A 26,148-nucleotide genomic window follows, 5' to 3' on the forward strand; every position below is an offset into this window, starting at 1 on the left:
AACCACAGACTTACTCTTGACTCCACAAAAACCATTTCAGAAATTCCTATTGTTGCCCAAAACAGGTAAAAAAAGTATATGACTGGCTGAGTGTAACAAAACTACACGACAGGAATTACAACTCACATAACAGCCTAGAGTCACCATTCTGTTATACCCTGTCCATCAGTGATGGAAAGCCAGGTTCCTATGTGCTGAACGTTCATCTCTGTTATTGCAGGTGTGATTTCCATTGGTATTAATGAGCTTGAAATATGAAGGCCACTTAAATTTCCCAGAGGTGTCAAGTGATGTGGGGATTTCAGAGCCTGTATCAACTCACTTCAGCAATATTAGCATTTTTGTTTGAAATACCCAGTTAGACAGGAAACTTGAAAGAAAATTGTTTCAATTATTTGTATCATCATACTGAAAATTGCTTAAAACGTTCTGGTTGTTCCTTGAAGACATTAAAAAAATGGATTCTGTTATGCCCCATAGGTTATTTGATCCTTTTGGAAATGAAAAGATTGACTGATGATTGATTGAAAATTCTACTTTTTATTAAATTGGTGAGATGGCAAAAAAAGAAAAATGTAAACATATACAAAAGAAGAGAGAATGGTAAAATCAACCTCCATACGCTTATCTTCAATACTTATTTTATCCAGCCCCTTTTTTCTTTTTTCCTCTTTTCTGAATTATTTTAAAACCAATCCCAAAATCATGTAAGTGCACCCCTATATTCTTCATTGTGCATCTTTTAAAAATGCGGACTTTTTTTTACATAATCACAATATCTTGTCACATTTAACAAAAATCTGTTCTAAAACACATTTTAAAAACAAAATCCTTGGTTTTATATATTATTATCCAGTTAGTATTCAAGTTTCCCTTATCTCAAAAAATGGCATTTTACAAGTGATTTCTTCCAATCAGGATCCAAACATGGTTCTGATAAAGTTTTTTTTTTTTTCTTTTTTTTTGCCTATTTTTAAACCCAAAATGGGATCATGGTGCTGTGCAGTTTGCTTTCTTCATTAGCATTACGGCAGAGAAGTTTCAGCATGAAGAACTAGGTCATTAAATAATAGTACCTACAGGCCTTTCTCTTTTGTAGATGCGCTGGAATATTTTAAACCATTTCTTTTTTTCTCTCTCTTTGAGTTTTGCTCTTGTTGCCCAGGCTGGAGTGCAATGGTGCGATCTTGGCTCACCACAACCTCTACCTCCCAAGTTCAGGCGATTGTCCTGCCTCAACCTCCTGAGCTGGAATTACAGGCATGCGGCACCACGTCTGGCTAATTTTGTATTTTTAGTAGAGACAGGGTTTCTCCATGTTGGTCAGACTGGTCTCGAACTCCTGACCTCAGGTGATCCGCCCACCTCGGCCTCCCAAAGTGCTGGGATTACAGGCGTGAGCCACTGCATCCGGCCTTTGCATTTTAAACCATTTCTGAACTTCTGGATAGGTTGTTTCCAGTTGTTTTGTTACTGTCTATTACAAGTAGTGCTGTAATTGTCATTTGCCTTCATGAACTTTTAAGGAAAAAAAGCCAAATATAAATAATTTGCAGGTTCGGAGAGGCAACCCAGAATCAGTCACGTCCTTGGCCTTGGAAATGGGATCTAATATCTGAGAGCGATGAAAGTGGCTCTCAAGCTCCCCTGCCCTCCTCACATCCTTCCTAAAGCCATCAGGAGCTGGCCACAGAGCACACTGGCTGCTCTCAAGTTTGACTGAGTCTTGGGTTATTAGAAAAACAATTGGGAGTGGAAGGCAGGAGGGAGCTCTAGAATCCACGGGAGACCTGGCTGTGTTTGCAAAGAAGAAAACATAGACGTAAAGCTCAAAGGGGTCCACAGGGAACTGCTGCTTCCAGCTTCCATTTCCTCCTGCAAACAGAATGTGAAGCTATTGTCCCTTCTTGGCTCAGGCTTTTGGATTTGTTTGTCCATCCATTTCTTCACTGTGGGCTTTGTGGGGCTAGCCTTCAGTGTTCCAGAATATAAGGAAGGACTGGGTTGGTTGGTTTGTTTGTTTTTTAAAATCTCCCTGCCTCTGTGAAGAGGATGTCTTGCAGATTTGCTTTCAAGCCTTGCCCTCCGTGCTGTGGGGCTGACAAAATTCCGGTTATTTTGCCCTTCAGGGCATTAAATAATTTCATGTATTTTTACCTGAGTCACTGCTCTGCTATGAGAGTCGGGGATAGAACAGCTAAAAACCATCTTAAGGCCGGAGGTTTCTCATTCTCTGATAAAGACTCCAAGGAAACTGAATTTCAATACTAGAGTACATTTTTGGTTCCTTCTCTGCCTTTGAATAGAATTATTTTTTAAATTACAAAGTTTCTTTGAAAAGAAACAACTTTTAAATATATTTTGTAGGGAATCTCTTAGAATGTACAATAGACCCATAGGAATATGGAACATCTGGCCAGGTGCGGTGGCTCACGCCTGTAATCCCAGCAATTTGGGAGGCCGGGGCAGGCAGATCACTTGAGGTCAGGAGTTCAAGACCAGCCTGGTCAACATGGTGAAACCCCCGTCTCTACTAAAAATACAAAAAATTAGCCAGCTGTGGTGGCGCGCACCTGTAGTTCCAGCTACTCAGGAGCCTGAGGTGGGAGAATCACTTAAACTCAGGAGACAGAGGTTGCAGTGAGCCAAGATTGCGCCATTGCACTCCAGCCTGGGCGACAGAGCGAGACTCCATCTCAAAAAAAAAAAAAAAAGGATGTGGAACATTTTACAAAACCTTGTCCACGATCTTGCCAGCCCAACAGAATCCCAGATGTTTGTCTATAACGCATCTGGACGTTCCTATCTGAGAAAAAGCCTTAGTCTTGTAAAGCTATTCCTGAAGAAGGGAAAACTTTCTGAAAAGCTTGCTCAAGTACCTGGGTCCCAAGAATGTCAAGCATCTGTGGAACACACAGTTCCCAGCAGCCAGCAAGTCCCACACTGCTCAGTGTCCTACAGCCAAGGAAGCTGAACCAAGCTCATGGGGTTACAGGAATACGAAGCAACACTGCCTCGCTGGCAAGGATACCACAGGGCTGAGTGCTGCCTGACTCCCTCTGACACACCAGGCTCTTGGAGAGGAGGTCGTGGTAGTCATTTAATGCTGACTAATTGAGGTTGAGCAAGAGAGAAAAATACCCGAGGGAGATACATGAAATAAACTTAGGAGGAGAGCTTGTACTTGGCTGGAAATAACTGGCCTTCTTCCATATCCTCTCTAAAAAATACCGTAAGAGAAAGTAAAAAATTTGAGGTTTCTATTGTAAATTGTGTCAATTCAAATTCATTTCAAGCTTTTAGATTATGGTTCTTCTATGACTACCCTTCACACCTCCTCCTCCCATCAGTAGGCAAGCATTAAAGTCATGGCAAAATGCAGGTTCTTCCGGTAGAGGCAAAAAGGTCATATGAAAGAGGATAGAGAAATAGGAGCAGCTTAGCCAGTGTAGTACCTGTGCATTAGACTAATATCTAATCTGTTACTAAGTACTAATTTGACATCCTGGAATCACAAGAACTGGATAACTACATGTTGATAAAAGGGTTTGCTTCTTCAGCCTGATATATTTTCTCTTATATATTGGTAACTCCCTTCTCATCCAAGTTGATATCATTCTGTGCTATAGAAACATCTCAGTTCAACCTTCAGTGGTTCTGTTTTGGCATGTTAAGGTTAATGCAGCTAGGCACAGACCTACACTGTGCTATTTGGCAGCCACTGGCTACATGTGGCCATTTAATTTTTTTGTTTGATTGTTTTAGACAGGGTCTTGCTCTGTTGCCCAGGCTGGAGTGCAGTGGTGCAATCAGCTCACTATAGCCTCAAACTCTGGGTTCAAGCAGTCCTCCGGCCTCAGCCTCCTGAAAGCTGGGACTATAGATGCATGCCACCACATTTTTTTTTTAATTAATTTTTTGTAGAGACTGAATTTTGCTATGTTGCCCAGGCTGGTCTTGAGCTTCTGGGCTCAATCAATCCTCCTGCCTCAACCTCCTAAAGTGCTGGTATGTCCGGAACTGGTGGGTTCTTGGTCTCACTGACTTCAGGAATGAAGCTGCAGACCCTTGCGGTAAGCATTACAGTGCTTAAAGATGCTGTGTCCGGCGTTTGTTCCTTCATACATTCAGATGTGTCTGGAGCTTCTTCCTTATGGTGGGTCGTGGTCTCGCTGGCAGGAGTGAAGCTGCAGACCTTGGTGGTGAGTGTTACAGCTCTTAAAGGCAGTGCGTCTGGAGTTGTTCGATCTTTCTTCCCGGTGGGTTCGTGGTCTCCCTGGCTTCAGGAGTGAAGCTGCAGACCTTCGTGGTGAGTGTTACAGCTCATAAATGCAGCGTGGACCCAAAGAGTGAGCAGCAGTGAGATTTATTGCAAAGATCGAAAGAATAAACCTTCCCCAGTGTGAAAGGGGACCCCAGCTGATTGCCTCTGGCTGGCTCTGGCAGCCTGCTTTTATTCCCTTATCTGACCCCACCCACATCCTGCTGATTGGTCCATTTTACAGAGAGCTGATTGGTCCATTTTGACAGAGTGCTGATTGGTGCGTTTACAATCCTTGAGCTGGACAGAGTCACAGAGTGCTAGTTCGCTAGATACAGAGTACCAATTGGTGTATTTACAAACCTTGAGCTAGACACAGAGTACCAACTGGTGTATTCACAAACCCTGGGCTAGACACAGAGTGCTGATTGGTGCACATACGATCCTCCGGCTAGATATAAAAGTTCTCCAAGTCCCCATCCAGTTCAGGAGCCCAGCTGGCTTAACCCAGTGGATCCTGTACCAGGGCTGCAGGCGGAGCTGCCCGCCAGTCCCCAGCGGCGCCTGCACTCCTCAGCCCTTGGGCTGTCGATGGGACCCGGCACACGGAGCAGGGGGCGGCGCCCATCGGGGAGGCTCAGGCCGCACAAGAGCCCGCTGCAGGTGGGGAGCTCAGACATGGCGGGCTGCAGATCCCGAGCCCTGCCCCGCTGGGAAGCAGCTAAGGCGCCGGGAGAATTTAAGTGCAGCGCTGGCGGGCCAGCACTGCTGGGGGACCCCGCACAACCTCCGCAGCTGCTGGCCTGGGTGCTAAGCCCCTCACTGCCCTGGGCTGGGGGTGGCCGGCTGCACCGTGTGCGGGGCGCCTCGAGCCCTCGCCCGCGCCTGCCGGAACTCACACCGGCCGGTGAGCGCAGCCCTGGTTCCCACGCGCACCTCTCCCTCCACACCTCCCCGCAAGCAGAGGGAGGAGACTCCGGCCTCAGCCAGCCCAGAGAGGGACTCCCAGGGTGCCCTGGCGGGCTGAAGGGCTCCTCAAGCGCCGCCAGAGTGGACGTGGACGTGGAGGCCGGAGGCCAAGGAGGCCCTGAGAGTGAGGGCTGCTAGCATATTGTCTCCTCTCACTGGGATTAGTCTGGGCAACATGGTGATGATCCCAAACCAAACTGAGGGTCAGGCTGCTATTTCTCGCAGCCCAATAATGAGATGCAGATGAACTGGGGAGGAAGAGAGTTTTTATTTCTATAACCAGTTACAGGGAGAAGGCCTGGAAATTATCGCCAGACCAACTCAAAATCACAAAGTTTTTCAGAGCGTATATACCTTCTAAGCTATATGTCTATGTGTAAGTGTGCATTCATCTAAAGACATAAGTGATAAACTACTTTTATCTATCACTAAGGTCTGAATCCTGAAGACCTTCTTCTGGAGCCTCAGTAAATTTACTTCATCTAAATAGGTATAGTTGCTGGGGTGATTACCCTTATCTTGTCTCCTGTTAAATCATGAAGGTTTGGGGAGTTCCTTTAGACCCCAGTAAACTTGTTTGTGGAGGCCCGGGGAGTTTCTTCAGACCCCCAATAAAACGTGCTTAATTGTAAAAGGGTCCTGTTAGGAATTTCTTCATTATCTTGTCATGCTTCAAGGCCCAGGAAAAGCCTAGACACAACTCTTGGTGGGCTCTTTGTTACATTCCACCCTTTGTATAAGGGCATTGGCTCCATCAGCTTTAACGTTTAACCTAGCTACTCAGTCAGAACTGGGAGAGTTGTAATGGAGTCCTGCGTTAGTGAGACCTGGCCTGCCACGGTGATATCCTGTCTTTACAAAAAAAAATACAAAAAATTAGCCGGGTGTGGTGGCACACGCCTGTAGTCCCAACTGCTCAGGATGCTCAGGTGGGAGGGCTGCTTCAGCCCGGGAAGCGGAGGCTGTAGTGAGCTGTGATTGTGCCACTGCACTCAAGCCTGGGTGACTGAGCGAGACCCCATCTCAAAAAAAAAAGAAAAAAAAAGGGCTGGGATTACAGGCATGAGCCACCGCACGCAGCTAAACTTAAGTTAATGAAAATTAGTAACATTTAAAATGTATATCTTTAGTCACATTAACCACACTGCAGGTGTTCAGCGGCTACATGTGTGTCTTGTGACTACCGTATTGATCAGTGCAGATACAGAACATTTCCTTCATTGCAGAATGTTCTATTGGATGACACTGGTGCAGACCACGCAGGGGTTGGCAGCGTTTTAGATAGTTGTGTCAGGTTATACGCACACAAGCTCAGAATCCTCCATAGCCTTTTTTTTTCTTTTTTCATGGTAGGGATGGAGTTACCCTTCACAGCAGTGGTCTGGTGGCTGACACTTTCTGGTGGGTGGACAGCATACACTCTTTACTCACTCAATATAATTTATAGCCTATGATGTCCCACACATTACAAAGTGCTACGATGCATCTGAGAACAAGACAGAGCTTGCTGAAGATCTTCTGAGCTTTGACCTTATGCCAAGTTCTGGGATATAAAGATGAGGGCTGACTGGACGTGGTGGCTCGTGCCTGTAATCCCAGCACTTTGTGGGAAGCCAAAGTGGGAGGACTGCTTGAGCCCAGGAGTTTGAGACCAGCCTGGGCTACATAATGAGGTCTCTATCTCTAGAAAAAAACTTTAAAATTAGCCCCAGCTACTCAGGGATAGTGGGTGGTGGGGGCTGGGGGCAAGGGCGGGAGGGTGAGATGGGAGGACCACTTGAGCCTGGGAGGTCAAGGCTGCAGTAAGCTATGATCATTGTGCCTCTGCACTCCAGACTAGGTGACAAAACGAGACCCTGTCTCCAAAAAATAAAAATAAATTAAAAATAAAGATGAGAGCAACAGCATCCCTGCCTTTGATGAGCTCAAAGAGGAGACAGCCCCAAACAGCGGCAGTCCTGGAAGAGCCTGGGGGAAAAACAGGGACCAACTGATAAACCCAACCCATGGCAGTCAGAAGCAGGTGCTTTGAGGCAGAAACATGTGAGACTCTGGCACAGACATTCCAGCTGGAGCAACGAGTCACAAGGGTTCAGTCAGGGTAGGAGAGTGGGACCAGTGTGGTTGTAGCATGGGGATTTGGGTTGAGCCAGGACTTAAAAGCCCACCTTCCAGGCTAAGAAATCGGTATGTATCCTGAAGGCCAGATTTGAAGTAGAGTAATAAGTGGGGATTGGTATTTTAGCAAGCTTATCCTACCAATGGCTGAAAATCTGAAATCAGATGGAAGTTTGAAATCAGGAGACCACTTAATTATGTGGCCATTCCAGAGCTCAGTCAGAGATGAAGGAAATGGATTTTCAGCAGCAATGGGAATAAGAGGATAGGAGGGGTGTAAGAAATATGTAGGAAGATGTTCAAGAGCATTGGCAAAATATGACTGGCTCTGGGATTGAAGAGAGGAGTATTGATGGCAGGGGCTGGTACCATTAACAAATAGGAAACATCATGAGCAGGTGACCAGGGAAAGGTGGGGGTGAAAGGCTGGGGTTCGGAGTGCAGCAGGAGGGACAAACATAACAGTCCATTTAGCAAGTAACGAGAACCATGCAAATACTTGAAATTGTTCAGTCCTTAGTTTACTTAGCCTTTCTGAATGTATTGGTTAATTTTGAGCATCCTCCTTAAAAAGTCCACTTCTGATTTCAATATGTTCTTCCTCCATTATCTGTCAAATCAACACCTTCATCTCTGTCTCCACTGACACTTCTTTCTTGCAGGCCACCCTAATTCCAAGCTTGCAACAGCAACTATCTTCCAGTCTTCATCTTGATTCAGCTGTCTTCTAACCCATTCTGGAGAAAGAATGGTGGTCCTTCTACTTTTTTTTTTTTAGACAAAGTCTCACTCCGTCGCCCAGGCAGGAGGGCAGTGGCATGATCTCAGCTCACTGCAATCTTGGCCTCACAGGTTCAAGCAATTCTCCTGGCTCCCAAGTAGCTGAGATTACAGGTGTGTGCCACCACACCCAGCTAATTTTTTGTTTGTTTTTTTGTTTTTGTATTTTTAATAGAGACAGGGTTTCACAATGTTGGCCAGGCTGGTCTTGAACTCCTGACCTCAAGTGATCCACCTGCCTCAGCCTCCCAAAGTACTGGGATTACAGGCGTAAGCCACCACACCCGACCCTACTTTTTTTTTTTTTTTAAATGGAAAAGATGAGGCCTCACTACGTTGTCCAGACTGTTCACTAACTCCTGAACTCAAGCAGTCCGTCTGCCTCAGCTTCCCAAATGCTGGGGTTATAGATGTGAGCCACCATGCCTGGCCAAGAGTGGTGGTCTTTTTAAAACAGAAATATGGTCCATGCACTTGGGAAAGTCATTCAGTGCCTCCTAATGCTGGCAGGATAAGGTCCCAAACTCTACCACCTGGCCCATAAGGCCTGAGGGCATGCAGCTCCTGCCTGCCCCCTAGTCATCAGACACAACTCCCCTTGCTGAGGAGAGTTCCAGCCAGACCAAGTGGGAGGACCCAGGCTCCAAAACTTCTCTAGCACCAAATGCTGTGTCCCAAACCTGTAAAGTTCTTCACCTGGCTAAGTCCTATTTCCTCTCTCAGGAAACTTTCTCCAGCCTTCCAAAGCCAGGTTAGGGTGCGTGCCAGGCCCCTTCATAGCTATGTGTTTTAATGATCTGTTCCCCCAGCAGAATTCTGAGTGCTTTACCTGTTCTATTAATCCATTCTCACACTGCTATTAAAAACTACCTGAGACGAGGTAATTTATTAAGAAAAGAGGTTTAATTGACTCACAGTTCCACAGAGTTAATAGGAAGCATGACTGGGAGGCCTCAGGAAACTTACAATGGCGGAAGGCGAAGGGGGGAAGCAAGTACCTTCTTACCATGGAAGAGCAGGAGAGAGAGAGTGAGGGTGGAAGTGCCAAACATTTTTAAACCATCAGATCTCGCGAGAACTCACTACCATGAGAACAGCATGGGGGAAACCTGCCCCCATGATCCAATCACCTCTCACGCAGCCTCTCCTCCAACACTAAGGATCACAGCTCCAGATGAGAGTTGGGTGGGGACACAGAGCCAGACCTTGTTAACCCACAACAACCTTATGAGGTGGATACTATTATTATCCCCATTTTACAAACAAGGGAAAGAAAGCACAAAGAGGTTAAATCACTTACCCAAGGACACAAAGAAGTAGCAACTGGATCCAGTCCAGTGAGGTCCCAGGCCCACATCAGTAACCACCATGCAGAGTGTTTCTTACTTCTCTTTGTAACCCTAGTGCAGAGCCTGACTAGTATAGTTGGTGTTATGTAATTTTTGTTTACCTCCATATTGTCTACTCATTCAATAAATATTAGGTTTCTACTTCCAAGGTAGTCTGTAAGAATTAGCTTGAAATGATCAAATGAAAACATTATTGGCCAGGTGCGGTGGCTCACGCCTGTAATCCCAACACTGGGAGGCCGAGGCGGGTGGATTACCTGCGGTCAGGAGTGGGAGATCAGCCTGGCCAACATGGTGAAACACTGTCTCTACTTAAATACAAAAATTAACTGGGCATGGTGGCGCACGCCTGTAATCCCAGCTACTCAGGAGGCTGAGTCAGGAGAATCGCTTGAACCCAGCATGCAGAGGTTGTGGTGAGCCGAGATCGCGCCATTGCACTCCAGCCTGGGCAAAAAGAGCAAAACTCCATCTCAAAAAAAACAAAAAAAGAGAAAGAAAAGAAAATATTATTTAATGAACTTGTTAATTTACACTTTCTGAAGACTGTGCAGGAACACTGGTCATAGTGCGAGAAATAGAGAATGAGAACAATACCTTTACCTTTGAGTTGACAGGCATGGGGGTCGTGACAAAAATAAAATATTTTTAAAAGATCATCGGCCGGGCGCGGTGGCTCAAGCCTGTAATCCCAGCACTTTGGGAGGCCGAGATGGGCGGATCACGAGGTCAGGAGATCGAGACCATCCTGGCTAACATGGTGAAACCCCGTCTCTACTAAAAAAAAAATACAAAAAACTAGCCGGGCGAGGTGGCGGGCACCTGTATTCCCAGCTACTCGGGAGGCTGAGGCAGGAGAATGGCCTGAACCCGGGAAGTGGAGCTTGCAGTGAGCTGAGATCCGGCCACTGCACTCCAGCCTGGGTGACAGAGCGAGACTCCGTCTCAAAAAAAAAAAAAAAAAGATCATCACTGGCCGGGCGCGGTGGCTCAAGCCTGTAATCCCAGCACTTTGGGAGGCCGAGACGGGCGGATCACCAGGTCAGGAGATTGAGACCATCCTGGTTAACCCCGTCTCAACTGAAAAATACAAAAAACTAGCCGAGCGAGGTGGCGGGCGCCTGTAGTCCCAGCTACTCAGGAGGCTGAGGCAGGAGAATGGCATGAACCTGGGAGGCGGAGCTTGCAGTGAGCTGAGATCCGGCCACTGCACTCCAGCCTGGGCGACAGAGTGAGACTCTGTCTCAAAAACAAAACAAAACAAAACAAAAAAACATCACTTTTTCATTCCTGTTCCTGAATCCTTGGTGGATTATTTACGTCTGCCTTCTCCTAAAAATAATTCTATCCAGGATGCCCCAAGGACGTCATGCTGGAAGCTTCCTGTAGGTAACCAAGGGCGCCCCAGTGGTGCTAAGTGCTGAGGCTGCAGGTCTGAAGACAAAAGCCTCCAGAGCTTGACCAGGAACGGTTCGTTTGACTGCAGCCACAGTAAGGAGCCAGTGCTGCCACCTGCTGGCCAAGAGCAGGTTCGCCCACATCCATCCTGTTAGGAGGCTGAATCACAGCCAGATGTAGGAGGGAAGGGATTTTATCACAACTCGCTTAGTTTAGAGATGAGGAAACTGATGAAAAAGGGACTTGCCCAAGGTCACGTAAGTGGTGGCATAGTCAGAACCGGAACCAAGTACAGGGTTTCTGCAAAACCTGATCCACGCTCCTCTGGATTCAGGCACATGGAACTTAACCTTCAAATTGCAGTATACTCTTTTCTCGCTTTTTCCTTTCTCTCTTCGATCCTCCCCCTTTTCCTCTCCCCCCTCCTTTCTCCTCCCCTCTTCCTCCTCTCCCCTCTCTCCTCCCTTCCCCCCTCCCCCCCATTCCTCCCCTCTCCTCCTCTTCCCATTTCTCCTCCCCTCTGCTCTCCTCTCTTTTTTTTTTTTTTGAAACCAGTTCTCATCACTGCACTTCTAGGGCAGGAGAAGCACTGGGGAATGAGGCAGCCTAGCTCTGTGGAGGGAAAGGGAGCTGGTCAACATATGCTTTAGGTATTTTTGGTTTTGTTTTTAATAAACTTTATTTATAGAGCAGTTTTAGACTCATAGCAAAGTTAAGTGAAAGGTAGAGTATTCCCGTATAGCTCCTGATCCTACATACTCACAACCTCACCTGCTAACAGCATTCCCCACTACAGCAGTACATGTGATACAATTGACGAACCCACATTGACACAGCGTTTTGACCCAAAGTCCGTAGTTTACGTTGAGTCGCTCTGCTGTTATGCGTTCTGTGGGTTTGAACAGATGTATAATGATGTGAATCCCCCTTCAGAGTAATGTACAGAATAGTTTCACTGCCCTAGGACTCCCCTAGATTCCTCCTGTTCATCTCTCCTCCTCCCACCCCACTGGCAACCACTGTCTCCATAGTTTTGCCTTTTCCAGAAGGTCACATAGTTGGAACCAGAGAGCATGTAGCCTTTTCAGACTGGCTCCTTTCACTCAGTAGCGTGCATTTAAGGTTCTTCCCTGTTTTTTCATGGCTTGATAGCTAATTTCTTTTTAGTACTGAATAACATTCCAGATTTACCACAGTTTATCCATTCACTTACTGAGGTGGCTTCCAAGTTTGGGTAATTACAAAGTTGCTATAAACATCCATGTGCAGGGTTTTGTATGGATATAAGTTTTCAGTTCATTTGGGTACATACCAAAAAGCACAATTGCTGAATTGTATGGTAAGAATATGTCTGGTTTTGTAAGAAACTGTAAAACTGTCTTGCAAAATGGCTGCACCACTTCACATTCCCCCCAGCAACGAGTGAGAGTTCCCCTCACTCCACGCTCTTGCCAGCATTTGGTGTTTTAGATTTTGGCCATTCTCATAGGTGTGTGGTATGCTTTAGTTTTTCAGTAAGTTGGGAGATGAACTATTAGTTTCAGAAATCCTCACACTCGTTAGCACTATCTACCTATAGAATCAAAATCACAGGGAAGCCTGGAGGTGTTGAGTTACAGAAAACGTGAATACTTGCCTGCAGTTCACAAAGGGCACAGGGGTGAGACTCGTGCTTTTGTCAGCGGTGGGGCAGCTGAGTATGAACCAGACTAAGGTGGTTGGGACAGAACCCCAGAGTACTGTCCCCTGAGTCTATGTTCAAGCAATGCAGAGTGGCAACCAGAGGATGCTAAGCTCGAAGGAGATGGCTTGACTCCATCATGATCACTGCCTGCAGTTACCACCAGGAAGGCCTAACACAGGGTGCAGGATATTTAAAGAGAAGGAACAAGTATAACCCAATAAGGAAGGCATAGGCTAAAGATAAAGGCCACCATCCAGAGAGAGTGCTCAAAGGCCTACCTTCCTTTGCCCATCAGCATTTAGACACATGTTTTAGTTTACTTCTCTCTCACTGGCTAATAGCAGACCACAGTGTGCTTCTTTGTTTCCTGTCTGCACCGTCTGTTCTCTTTAAAGTAAAAAAAAACCAAACTGTCTGAGTACAGGATGGGGAGAACTTGTTAGAATACATGTGACAGTATTAAAGGCTAATGCTTATTGATCTCCTTCTGTATACTAGGCAGCGGTTTTTGTAAAATTTTTTAAAAAATTGTTTTTTGGGACAGTCTCACTCTGTCTGTTGCCCAGGCTGGAGAGCACTGGCATGATCTCTGCTCACTGCAACCTCTGTCTCCCAGGTTCAAGCAATCCTCCCACCTCCACCTCCCGAGTAGCTGGGACTATAGGTGTGTGCCACCACACCCAGTTAACCTTTTGCTTTTTTTTTTGGTAGAGATAGAGTTTCATCGTGTTGCCCAGGCCAGCCTTGAACTCCTGAGCTCAAGCAATCCACCTGCCTCAGCCTCCCGAAGTGCTGAAATTATAGTTGTGAGCCACTGCGCCCAGCTCTAGGCAGTGTTTTTCATGTAATTCTCAAAAAAAAGAACCCCACAAAACTCCATGCAGTACATACTACTATTATTTCCACTTATAGATGAGGAAACTAAGGCACAGAAAGTAAGTAGCCAACTTGGGATTATCTTCCAGATAATTGGAGTATGTCCACAGTGACTCCAAAAATGGCTAAAGTGAAGGCACATGGGTGGTTTTCATAGGACTCTTCTAGGTAGAACAAAAGAAGTAAGAGTCCTCTCCTATTCCAGATTGACCATTCTATAGCTCATATATAAGAGAAATAGAGATAAATTTGAATCTATTCAGAGACAAGTGACCAGGATACTGAGGGAACCGAAAACAAGGAGATGTTAGGAGAAGCGGAAGGAACCAGAGGTATTTAGCTTGCAGAAGGCTCAAGAGAACCATGAGAGGTATGTTCAAGGGTTTGAAGGGGTCAGTGAGGAACAGACTTAAATTGATTCTGTATGATTCCAAAGAGTAGAACTAGGTCCATTTGTTGGAAGCTAAAGGGAACTTGAATCTTTAGATGGTCAGAGCAATTTTTAAGACAGAAAACACTGTTTCCTGATGGCTTGCAGAAGCACAGACAGAGAGCCAGAAAAAGTGGACTTGAATATGCCTGGACAAGGGCACACAATTTCTGGATTTAGGCTCCAGTTCAGCCACTTACTGGCCAGATGATCTCAGCCAAGCCAAAGCATCTGCCATTCTCACTGTTCAGGGTTTGCAGGGAGAAGATAAGAGCAGGTCCCAGAACTCTCTGTATCTATAAAGAGTTGCACAAATGTAAGGATTTGTTATGATTAAGGCATTAGCTTATTATGACAATGTAATCGAAATGAATCTGAACTCAGAGCTGTTCAGCTGAGTCTTCAAGATGTCCAGGTTTTGTATGTGTCTCTCCTTCCACCATGCAGAATTTGAACACAGCTCTATTATCTTACAGTAGAATGGGCTCAGTGAGGTTTACATGTGCATCTGTTTTTTCTATTGGACATGTGAGCCTGCTGAGGTCAAGAATTGTGTCCTTCATGTTTTTATATCTTAATCTCCAGCACTTAATCAGGGATTAGTATACAGTAATGAGTTGGAAAATGGTAGTGGGGTGAATAAGTGAGAGAATGAATAAAGTACAAAATAAGGCAAGTAGAAAGCAAGGGATTACTATATTGCAGCATGGGGCGAGCATGCAACTTCCAGGATGACAGCTTTGAAGGGGACAATACTTAATCGAAGTTCAGTATTTGATGTGTTTATTTTAAAATCAGTCATCTAATATTAGTTTGTTTTTATTTGTATGGCACATTATAATTTTCAACACTTTTTAACCTTCACTATCTTATTCAATATTCACAAATGTGCACTAACATAGGGAGGTTATGTGGATCAGGCAGGATATATGTATCAGGCAGGAATAAACTGTGCTTATGGCAGAGCTCATGTTAGAACATAATGTTCCGATTTCTTAGGTTGGAGCTCTTCGCTCCAACCAGGCCACCACGCCTCTGTGGCTAACCTCGTGGTATCATCTGGTTCTGTCCAACCTCCTTTGTGGAACTCAGTTATGTGATTAGGAGAAAAAATGCCCAGCCTTGCTTTTGCATCTGGGAAATGATGAAGAATGAATTTGTTATTTCTTAAATATAAAAAAATGCAAACTCTAAATATGTAAAATATACCCATGTAAAAATTATTAATATTTTAATGTTTAAAACTTGATCTTTATTTTATATTAAACATTTATCTGATATTAAAATTTTATTTGATATTTGATGCATGTGGTTAGAGGGGCTAAGACATCCCCCTGGCTTTGGAAGCTGCAGTCAGGCCCTACAAACATGTATCTTTTCTAATTCTGTCTTTGTAGACCATGACAAATGTTTGCTATTTGTAATATTGTGCTACCTCCAAAAGACTTAACAATTGGACATTTAAAAATAAGTATTTTCAGTTAATATACTAACTAGAAACATGTCTTTTGTAACACATGATGTCATACCATCTTGAGATTAATAATTTCTAATATGATACAGTTTTGCATGGGCTGAAATAAACAGGTCAAGCTAAAACAACATGAATGGTAAAAGCAATTTTTTGTAACATTAGGAGGAAGTAAACCATGACACTCCTGACCCTTTTAGACCCTCCAGAAAGAGAAGAAATCAACATGTCTGGTTCTGTGTCTGTAACAGAAGAGATTATGTAGGAACCTGGAGCGGGCCAGCCACGGAGAAAGGTCAATAATAGATAATCGCAAGGACATAGTGCTTACTAAAATCTTTTTTCTTTGACATGTTAGAAATGATTGTCCACGGTATTAGCTCTCATCTGGAATTTGTTTTTTTGAAGATCCTGAATGTTTACCCTGCCTGCTACAATTTTTTCCCATGATGGGAGACTCAAGATCGTCTGAAACCATTGTTCTTCTTTTAACTCAGAGGTTGAGTACCACCATTCCTGAGAGGAAAGAAACAGAACAAAGAAATCATTAGTGTTTCTTGACTTTCGTAGTCAAGGTTAGTGCAATATCAAACAAGGCAAAATATCTTTGAGCTTTCAAAACCATGTGAACCCATAGAAAAAAATGAATCTTGCTGTCCAAACTAGGATACTGACACAGCCCTCTTTAAATAAACACGTATACTCATACATTCATTCACTTATTCAACAAAACTGAGTATAAGGCTCTGTGCTAGGCACTAAGTGTGGTTTTTGTTGTCAAAGAGTTCACATTCTGAAGGAGAGGAAAGACATGCAGACAGATGTAACACAAAGTGGAAAGTGGCCACAAAGAAGGGCAGAGAAAGGCATGCTAAGGGGGATTTGGATGAGGGAGAGAGACCATGAGAACTTAAAGGTGAAGAGGAAGCTCACAAACCTAAAATATGGACATGTCACTCTTTCTGGTAAGAATCCAGAAAGGCCTATTGTGACTGCTATGGTCTGAATGTTGGCATCCCCTGAAATTCATATGTTGAAAATTAACCCCCAAGGTAATGATATTAAGAGTTGGGCCTTGGGGAGGTAATTAGGTCATGAGGGCTCTGCCCTCATGGATAGAATTCGCACCCTTATAAAAGGGCTGGAGGGAGCAAATTTTCCTTTTCCATCCTTCTGACATGTGAGGACACAGCAAAAGGCACCATCTGTGAGGAATGGAACCTCACCAGACAGAGAATCTCCAGAGCCTTGATCTTGGACTTCCAGCTTCCAAAACTGAGCAGTAAATTTCCATTGTTTATCAACGACCCAGTCTAAGATATTTTGTTACAGCAGCCTGGATAGACTAAGACCTTCCAGGCCTGGGGAAACCTAACCAGGCAGTGGGCTTCCGGGCTTCTTCATGTGGGTGAGCATCTCCCACCCCAGTTTGCTAGCTGATGATACATACTTTGCTCATGTTCAGCCAGCATTTCTCCAGCATATTCCCCTGTGTTTCAGAGAGTCGCAAGGCTGTGTTCAGGAAGACGCCACATTTCTGCCCATCTCCCATCAATATACAGATGTAAGCCATCAGGTGGTAGAGCCTTGGGCAAAAGACAGGGCCAGTGGTATTTTGAGCCACCAGATTCTCCAAGTTCTAAAGGAAAAAACCCACAACAGTATATTAGAATCAAACAGGGGTCCTTGACTATAAGTTATTTCCTTCACAGATGATTTGGGAACATTTCAAGGATTTAAGCGATCAAGTGAGAAAATACATTATAGAGACATACACAGTAGGTATTGGAGATAAGATAATAAATGTCTGGTGGAGTAGCCCCCATGGTCCACTGAGATCAGGAATTGACCTGAAAGATCCAATCATTACTTCTCTACAATTACTTTTTTAAAAATTATTTTGATTATTATAATTATTCAGGCAGTACAAGTTAATTGTTGAAAAATTAGGAACAAAAATTGGCCATTTTTGCATGTAGGGAGCTTGTAAATAACCACTTGGTCCTAGAAACAAGTAAAAAGCTGAACAGGCCAGGCACAGTGGCTCACGCCTGCAATGCTAGCACTTTGGGAGGCCGAGGTGGGCAGATCAGAAGGTCAAGAGATAGAGACCATCCTGGTCAACATGGTGAAACCCTGTCTCTACTAAAAATATAAAAATTAGGTGGGCGTAGTGGTGTGTGACTGTGGTCCCAGCTATTCAGGAGGCTGAGGCAGGAGAATTGCTTGAACCAGGGAGGCAGAAGTTGCAGTGAGCCAAGATTGCGCCACTGAACTCCAGCCTTGTGACAGAGCGAGACTCCATCTCAAAAATAAATAAATAAATAAAGCTGAACAGACTGGAAGATCAACAACTATTCTTGGATCCATAAGAGAAGTGAGAACATGGGGCAAACTGCTGCCCCTAAGACTGGAGAGACAAACAGATGGAGACTCACCAGTGGAAACCACTGTGGGAACCAGTGCCAGGCTAGGAAAACCTGAACTGTAATTGATGAATTGCTAGAAACTCAGAGTGGACTGGTCTAGGAGTTAAAAACTCTTGGGAGAAGAGGATTCTGGAAAGACGGCAGAGTAGGAAGTACCAACTATCTGTAGCCCCACCTAGACTATCATTACACTGGCAGAATCTGTCAGAATGTAACTATTTTAGAACTCCGGAGTCTACTGAAGGCTTGTAAATGCCAGAGGAAGGCTTGGATGGTAAACTGAGATTAATTTCAGTTTCAGCTCTTAGAACAGCTCCCTGTCCCCCAGCCTCAAAACCTGTGGCAGACAGTTGTGCACATGCTCCTGAAGAACCTGCACACAACTTGTGGTAACAAGGGTGGGCACAAAGGACCCTGTCTGAGATATCAGGAATCTGTGCTCTGATCACCGATGGCTGCTTCTGATGGAAGAGGTAGGCAGTCATTGTTGCACCTCTCCCCATCATTGCAAGCCCCTCCCACTCCAGTTGAAGTGACTTCCAGGGGATTTAAAGGGCTATTGCCCTTTCCTCCCCCAACTTTTTCTCTCCACCCACCCTCCACCACCTTGACAGCTAGACCTTAAATACTAGGACGTTCAAAAGCAACTGCCTATAAAAGGAAAATTAGAAAGTGACTGTGCATGCCTAGGGAAAGGCACAGGCTCAGAAAAGATCTGGGAAGGCCTTAAGTTTGCACCTCAGGCTGATCCTTGGCATAGAGACAGCCTACAACAATAAAAAACAAAAACAACAACAAAACCCAGAAAACTCGGGAAGAGGGAGAATTTGATATCCAGAGCTATCATATTATTAGATTCAAAGGTCTAGTTTTCAACAGCAATAACAAAAAGGCATACCAAGAAACAGGAAAGCATGGCTCATTGCAAGAGGGAAAACAATATCAAGAGAAACTGTCCCTGAAAAAGAACTAATGGCAGATATCCCACACAAAGATTTTTAAACAACTCTAAAGATAATCAAAGAACTAAAGGAAAATGTGGATAAAGTCAAGTAATTGATGTATGAAAATAATGGAAATATCAGTAAAGTGACAGAAAACCTAAAAGTATACCAAAAAGAAATTCTGGAGGTAAAAAGTGCAATAAGTAAAAAAAAAAAAAAAAAAAAAAAACCACTAGAGGGATTCAAAGGCAGGGTTAAACAGGCAGCAAACTTGAAGACATGACAATGGAAATTATTGAGTCTGAGGAACAGAAAGAAAAAAGATTGAAGAAAAGTTAGCAGAGCCTAAGGGACCTGTGGAACACCAAGAAGTGAACCAATAAACGCATTGTGGACATCCCTGAAGAAGAAGAGAGAGAGAGAAAGGACTAGAAAGAATATTTGAAGAAATAATGGTTGAAAACTTTCCAAATTTGGTAAAAGACATGAATATAAACATCCAAGAAGTTCAACAAACTCCAGGTAAGATGAACTCAAAGAGATACACACTGAGACAAATATAATCACTTTTGAAAAGTGAAAGACACGAAACTTGAAAGCAGTGAGAGAAGCAACTAATCACATACATCTTCAATAAGATCACCAGCAGACTTCTCATCAGAAAATTTAGAGGTCAGAAGGCAGTGAGCCAATACATTCAAAATGTTAAAAGAGAAAACCCTGTCAACCAAGAGTCTTCTATTCAGCAAAAGTGTCCTTCAAAGATAAGGGAGAAATTAAGACATTCCCAGACAATCAAAAACAAAGTTAATTACCACCAGGACTTTCTTCCAAAAAATGCCCATGCCTTAAAAAAAAGAAAGAAAAAAAAAAGAAAAGAAAGAAAAAAGAGAAATGCCTAAAGGAGCCCTGTAGGGTAAAATGAAAGGACAGTCAAAGCTCTAAGAAGAAATAAAGATCTCAACAAAGGTAAATACATGGACAATTAAGTGTTATTGTAATAATAGTTTGTAACTTGTTTTGTTTTCTACATTTTTAAGAGATTAATACGTTTTTAAAATTTAGTAGCCCAAGGCCGGGCGCAGTGGCTCAAGCCTGTAATCCCAGCACTTTGGGAGGCCGAGACGGGCGGATCACGAGGTCAGGAGATCGAGACCATCCTGGCTAACACGGTGAAACCCCGTCTCTACTAAAAAATACAAAAAACTAGCTGGGCGAGGTGGCGGGCGCCTGTAGTCCCAGCTACTCGGGAGGCTGAGGCAGGAGAATGGTCTAAACCCGGGAGGCGGAGCTTGCAGTGAGCTGAGATCCGGCCACTGCACCCCAACCTGGGCGACAGAGCAAGACTCTGTCTCAAAAAAAAAAAAAAAAAAAAAAAAAAATTTAGTAGCCCAAAAGCTAGTATTATTGTAACTTTGGGTTGTAACTCCACATTTTGTTTTCTACATAATTGAAGAGACTAATCATTTAAAATAATTATTCATTTATGTTTTGGGAATGTAATTCTGTGACATCAACAACTGAAAGGGGTGGGAAACTACTAAAGGAGTGGAGTTCTTTGGGCATTACTGAAGTTAACTTTAGGATGCTAAATGTAATCCTCATGGTAACCATAAGGAAAATAGCTATAGAATATATACAAAAGAAAATAGGGAAAGAACTTAAATGTTTCACTATGAAAAATTAAATGCAAAATAAGACTAGTTCAGGAAATGAGGAATGAAAAAGCTGTAAGGCATATTGAAAACAAATAGCAAAATGATACACACAAGTCCCTCTTTATCAAGTAATTACTTTAAATGTAATTGAATTAAACTCTCAACAACAACAAAAAAAAGCAAGTTGGCAGAATGGATTTTTTAAAAACATGACCTAATTATATACTAAAAGAGACTCACTTTAGATCCCAAGACTTGTACAAATAGATGGAGAGTGAGAAGATAGAAAAAGATACTTTATACAAATAGTAACCCAAAGAGGATAAGGGTGGCTATACTACTGTCAGACAAAATAAACTTTAAATCAGAAAGAAACTTACAAGAGACAAAGAATATTATATATTAATAAAAATTTAAATACAGCAAAATATATATAACAATTACAAAAAATGTATGTTTTATAATTATATTTTTAAAATAAAAATATAACAATTACAAACATTTATGCATCTAATAATAAGATCAGTATATATGAAGCAAAAACTGACAAAATTGAAGGTAGAAATAAACAGTTCTGTAATAGTAGTTGGAGACTTCACTAATAGTAATGGATAGAACAATTATACAAAAGATAAGACATAGAGGACTTAGACAACACAATAAACCAACTAAATCTAACAAACATACACTTAATGGGTATAGAGTTTCTATTTTACAAGATGAAGAGAGTTATGGAGATGGAGGGCAGACATGGATACACAACATTATAAATGTATTTAATACCACTGAACTGCATACTTAAACATGATTAAGATGTTAAGTTTTATGCTATGTGTATTTGGATCACAATAAAAAAAAATTAGGCCAGGCATGATAGCTCACACCTATAATCCCAGCACTTAGGGAGGCCAAGGTCGTCAGATCACCTGAGGTCAGGAGTTCAGGACCAGCCTGGCCAACATGGTAAAACCCCATCTCTACAAAAATACAAAAATTAGCCAGGCATGATGGCGGGTGCCTCTAATCCCAGCTATTCAGGAGGCTGAGACACGAGAATCACTTGAACCTGGGAGACGGAGTTTGCAGTGAGCCGAGATCTCGCCATTGCACTCCAGCCGGGGCAACAGAGTGAGACTCTGTGTCCAACAACAACAACAACAACAACAACAAAAATTAGACCAAAAAAACCCCAAACACCTTCAGGTGAGCCCCCACAGTTTTGTGTGTTTTACCTCCAGAAGCTCAGCCAGGATCTCTCAGTAAATATTGGAGGAAAAAAAATCCCTCATTCTTTCAGCAGAGGAAGAGGAAAAGGAACCATTTTGAAACACGCCAGAGTACTCTGTTCTTCTTAACAAGGTTTGCCCTCAGGAGAAACTCTGTAACCAGAGCCTAACCTCTGGTTAGGAGTTTTATTAGAGCCTAACTGATCTTGGGGAAGAGGAATACCCAACTAAACCCAGCTCTAGCCATTATGTCCCACTTAAGGAAAAAGGGACTGAAAAGCATTTGTGAAGTTCTTAGTCCAGAGGAACAGGCTCACTAAAACACTCAGACCTAATCATAGGACTGTAGAATGCTTTCCCTCTCCTCACACCTTACCATCACATTACTAAAGACCTATTTAGACAAAGTCTTTTTACCTGGTACATCATATCTGGCTATCAAGAAAAATTACAAGGCATACTAAAAGGCAAAAACACAGTTTGAAAACACAAGTCAGAACCAGACATGACAGGGATGTTGAAATGATCAGACTGGGAATTTAAAATAACTATGATTAATATGCTAAAAGCTCTAATGAATAAAGTAGAGAGCATGTAAGAGCTATATAAGCAGAGAGATGGAAATCCTAAGAAAGAACAAAAAATAAATGCTAGAGTTCAAAAACACTGTAAGAGAAATGAAGAATGCCTTTGATAGGCTTATTAGTAGACATGACCCAGCTGAGGAAAGAATCTGAGTTCAAGGGGATATCAATGGAAATCCACAAAACTGAAAAGCTAAGAGAACAAAGACTAGAAAAGAAAAACCATAACAGAATATCCAAGGATTGTGGGATAAGTACAAACAGTATACTAGATGCATAATAGAAATATCAGAAGGAGAAGAAAGAAAGGACACATCAGAAATATTTGAAACAAGAAAGACTGAAATGTTTTCCAAATTAAGGTCAAACACCAAACCAGAGATCCAGGAAGCTCGCAGAACACCATGTAGGACATATGCCCCAAAACCCCAACACATAGGCATATAATTTGTAAACTACAGAAAATCAAAGATAAACAAAAAATTTTAGGTTGGGCAGGGTGGCTCACACCTGTAATCCCAGCACTTTGGGAGGTGGAGGTGGGCAGGTCACTTGAAGTCAGGAGTTCAAGACCAGACTGGTCAACATGGTAAAACCCTGTCTCTACTAAAAATACAAAAATTAGTCAGGCCTGTTGGCAGGCGCCTGTAATCCCAGCTGCTCAGGAGACTGTGGCAGGAGAATAGAATTGCCTGAACCCAGGAGGTGGAGGTTGCAGTGACTCAAGATCACGCCACTGCACTCCAGCCTGGGTGACAGAGTGACTCCATTTCAGAAAAAAAGAGAAAAACAATTTTTAAAGAAGCCCAAGGGACTTCTATAGATGAACAACAACAACAACAAAAGAAGAATTGCCTTTCACTTTTCCTCAGAAACCATGCGAGCAAGAAGACAGTGCCATGACCTGTTGACAGGAAAAAAATCCCTAGAATTCTTTACCCAGTGAAATTATCCTTCAAAATTGAGGACAAAATGAAGACTTCTCAAACTGAAATTGAAGGAAGTTGTTGCTAATAGCCCTGACTTGCAAGAAATGTTAAAGAAATTCTTTAGAGAGAAGGAAAATATATAGTTCAGAAACTTAGATCTACATAAAGAAAGCAAGCATTGAAGAAAGAGGAAGTGGAGGTAAAATAAAAATTTTCCTTTTCTTATTCTAACAGATGACAGTTTGTTCAAAATAACAACAGCAACAATGTGTTCAATTATTCAATTATGTCTGCCTATGTAAATACATCTCCTAAGCAGAGATCCTGGACCAGACCACCCAGGCTTCAGACCCCCCAAACTGTAAGTTAAGAAGTGGGTGTTGTTTTGGGCCTGGCATGGTGGCTCACTGTAATCCCAGCACTTTGGAAGGCTGAGGTGGGTGGATCACTTGAGGTCAAGAGTTCAAGACCAGCCTGGCTAACATGGTGAAACCCCATCTCTACTAAAAATACAAAAATTAGCCAGGCATGGTGGCACGTGCCTGTAATCCCAGCTACTTGGGGGGCTGAGATACGAGAAACCCGGGAGGCAGAGGTTGCAGTGAGTCGAGATTGCGCCACTGTACTCCAGCCTGGGTAACAGAGTGAGGCTCTGTCAAGAAGTGGGTGTTGTTTTAAGCTGTTAATTTGTGGTAATGAGTGACAGAGCAATAGAAAACTAATACACCGGTGCTCCGTGTTTACAAGAACAAGGCAAACACGTCAACCCAACACCAGAGATTTAGCCCTTTATTCTCTTAGGGGGCTTGCCCATGTCAGGCTGTAAACTCTTGGAGTATTTAATTTGCTCACTCTTGCACCCCAGCACTCTTGTATTAATATGCTTAATACATATTTGAATTGTTAAAATTGTGTGGAATGATTTGTCTACCAGGATGCTTTATCATAGCAATAGCAATAAAATCATACAGAAAAGTTCTATCCAAGAATAATTAGGTCATGCAATCGTATATCTGTAAGATAAAATACCATGCTTCCTTTTAAATCGTGATGTGAAAAATAATTTAATGACAGGAAATTATTCATAATATATTTAATAGCAAATTACAAAATAGAGAAATGTGCATGCACACACACAGAAAAATACTTGACAAGTGGGATCTCAATATACAAAAAGTACTTTAAGTAGTAAGGTTATTTGCAATTTATATTTTCTTTCTTTGGGGAAGTGCCTTCAAAAACTTCTATTTTTATAAACATATGAATTCTATAATGAGAAAATAATTAGCACAGGAAGTAGATAGAGATCCATTTAAGGTGTATTTTATACTGGAAGCTGGAGAATAGGCCTCACCTTGAGTAGCTCCTCCCCACTGGCTTGGGCATTGTCTGACTGTTCTTTGATTTGTTTTTGAAGGTGAAGAATTTGCCCCTCCATGTACCTAGATATTCCGTCATAATAAATAGGTGTCATGGTTCTTCTTGGCAAAAGATTTTTAGCTCTATTGGAAAATATGTAAAAGTTGTCCCATTCCTGAAGTCTGGCATACCTGCATTACCACAAAAGAATAAGAAAAATCAGTATCACCCATGGAATAGGCTGGCTTTCTGAAATGGCTCTCTGGATGTGCAGCTTCCTTTACCTGGGTCTCTGGAAGTGTGTAGTCTCCTGCCTACCCCTGCTTCACTCTCCCTAAAAAAGCAGGAAATTATCTGATACAGAGTAAGGAAATCAGATTTTTTTGATGACTTGAGATGAATAGAATCCTTGGAAACACCCAGGTAATATTAGCCACCATTGAACTGTTTGGCTTTGGTTTTGTTTTGTTTTGAGACAAAGTCTTGCTCTTGTCCCCCAGTCTGGAGTGCAATGGCAGGATCTCGGCTCACTGCAACCTCTACCTCCTGGGTTCAATCGATTCTCCTGCCTCAGCCTCCCGAGTAGCTGGGATTACAGGTGCGTACCACCACGCCCAGCTAATTTTTTGTATTTTAAGTAGAGACGGGGTTTCACCATGTTGGCTAGGCTGGTCTTGAACACCTGACCTCAGGTGATCCACCCACCTTAGCCTCCCAAAGTGCTGGGATTACAGGCTGAGCCACCATGCCCAGCCACTTTGGCTTTTTCAAATAAAAAGTGAGGGAGATCAGACACTTAGAGCTGTAGATTCTGGGGCTTGAAGAAATTGTTGCAATACCAAAGAGAAATGATTTAGGCCAGTACTGCTCAAAATGTGGTCCACAGACTGGCATCATCAGTATCACCTGGGTTTTCATTAATGCAGGTTCTCTGGTTCAGTCCAGGTCTACTGAATCAGACAGGCTCTGGGGGTGTGGCATCTCTGAGTTAACAAGCTCTCCAGGTGATTTTTATGCCCACTAAAGTCTGAGCAGCATTGGCCTAGGACACAGCTGTTTAAAAAACTCTCCTGCTGAAAATCAAAACCACAATGAGATACCACCTCACACCAGTTAGAATGGCAATCATTAAAAAAATCAGGAAACAACAGGTGCTGGAGAGGATGTGGAGAAATAGGTACACTTTTACACTGTTGGTGGGACTGTAAACTAGTTCAACCATTGTGGAAGACAGTGTGGCGATTCCTCATGAATCTAAAACTAGAAATACCATTTGACCCAGCCATCCCATTACTGGGTATATACCCAAAGGATTATAAATCATGCTGCTATAAAGACATATGCACATGTATGTTTATTGCGGCACTATTCACAATAGCAAAGACTTGGAATCAACCCAAATGTCCATCAGTGACAGACTGGATTAAGAAAATGTGGCACATATACACCATGGAATACTATGCAGCCATAAAAAAGGATGAGTTCGTGTCCTTTGTAGGGACATGGATGCAGCTGGAAACCATCATTCTCAGCAAACTATTGCAAGAAGAGAAAACCAAACACCACATGTTCTCACTCATAGGTGGGAATTGAACAACAAGATCACTTGGACACAGGAAGGGGAACATCACACACCAGGGCCTATTGTGGGGAGGGGGGAGGGATAGCATTAGGAGATATACC

The 26,148-nt window shown here is 43.1% G+C and overlaps 1 protein-coding gene across 6 annotated transcripts in view; it reads right to left on the reverse strand.

Annotated features, from left to right (window-relative positions):
* Window positions 1–15,090: 15,090 nt before the first annotated feature.
* Window positions 15,091–26,148, reverse strand: part of ADCY10 (adenylate cyclase 10) — a 90,151-nt gene continuing 79,093 nt past the window's right edge. For all 6 annotated transcript variants that reach the window (XR_012418922.1, XM_065531682.2, XM_065531669.2 and 3 more), the window contains 3 exons: window positions 24,461–24,656; window positions 16,787–16,975; window positions 15,091–15,852 (listed from right to left, as the gene is read on the reverse strand). Coding sequence is in view for 5 of the 6 variants with exons in the window: in XM_065531682.2 (XP_065387754.1) it covers window positions 15,691–15,852; window positions 16,787–16,975; window positions 24,461–24,656 (547 nt within the window). In the remaining variant the exon portion in view is untranslated. The remainder of the gene's footprint in view (window positions 15,853–16,786; window positions 16,976–24,460; window positions 24,657–26,148) is intronic.

Source organism: Macaca fascicularis, chromosome 1 (assembly GCF_037993035.2).
Source record: "Macaca fascicularis isolate 582-1 chromosome 1, T2T-MFA8v1.1".
Lineage (NCBI taxonomy): Eukaryota > Metazoa > Chordata > Mammalia > Primates > Cercopithecidae > Macaca > Macaca fascicularis.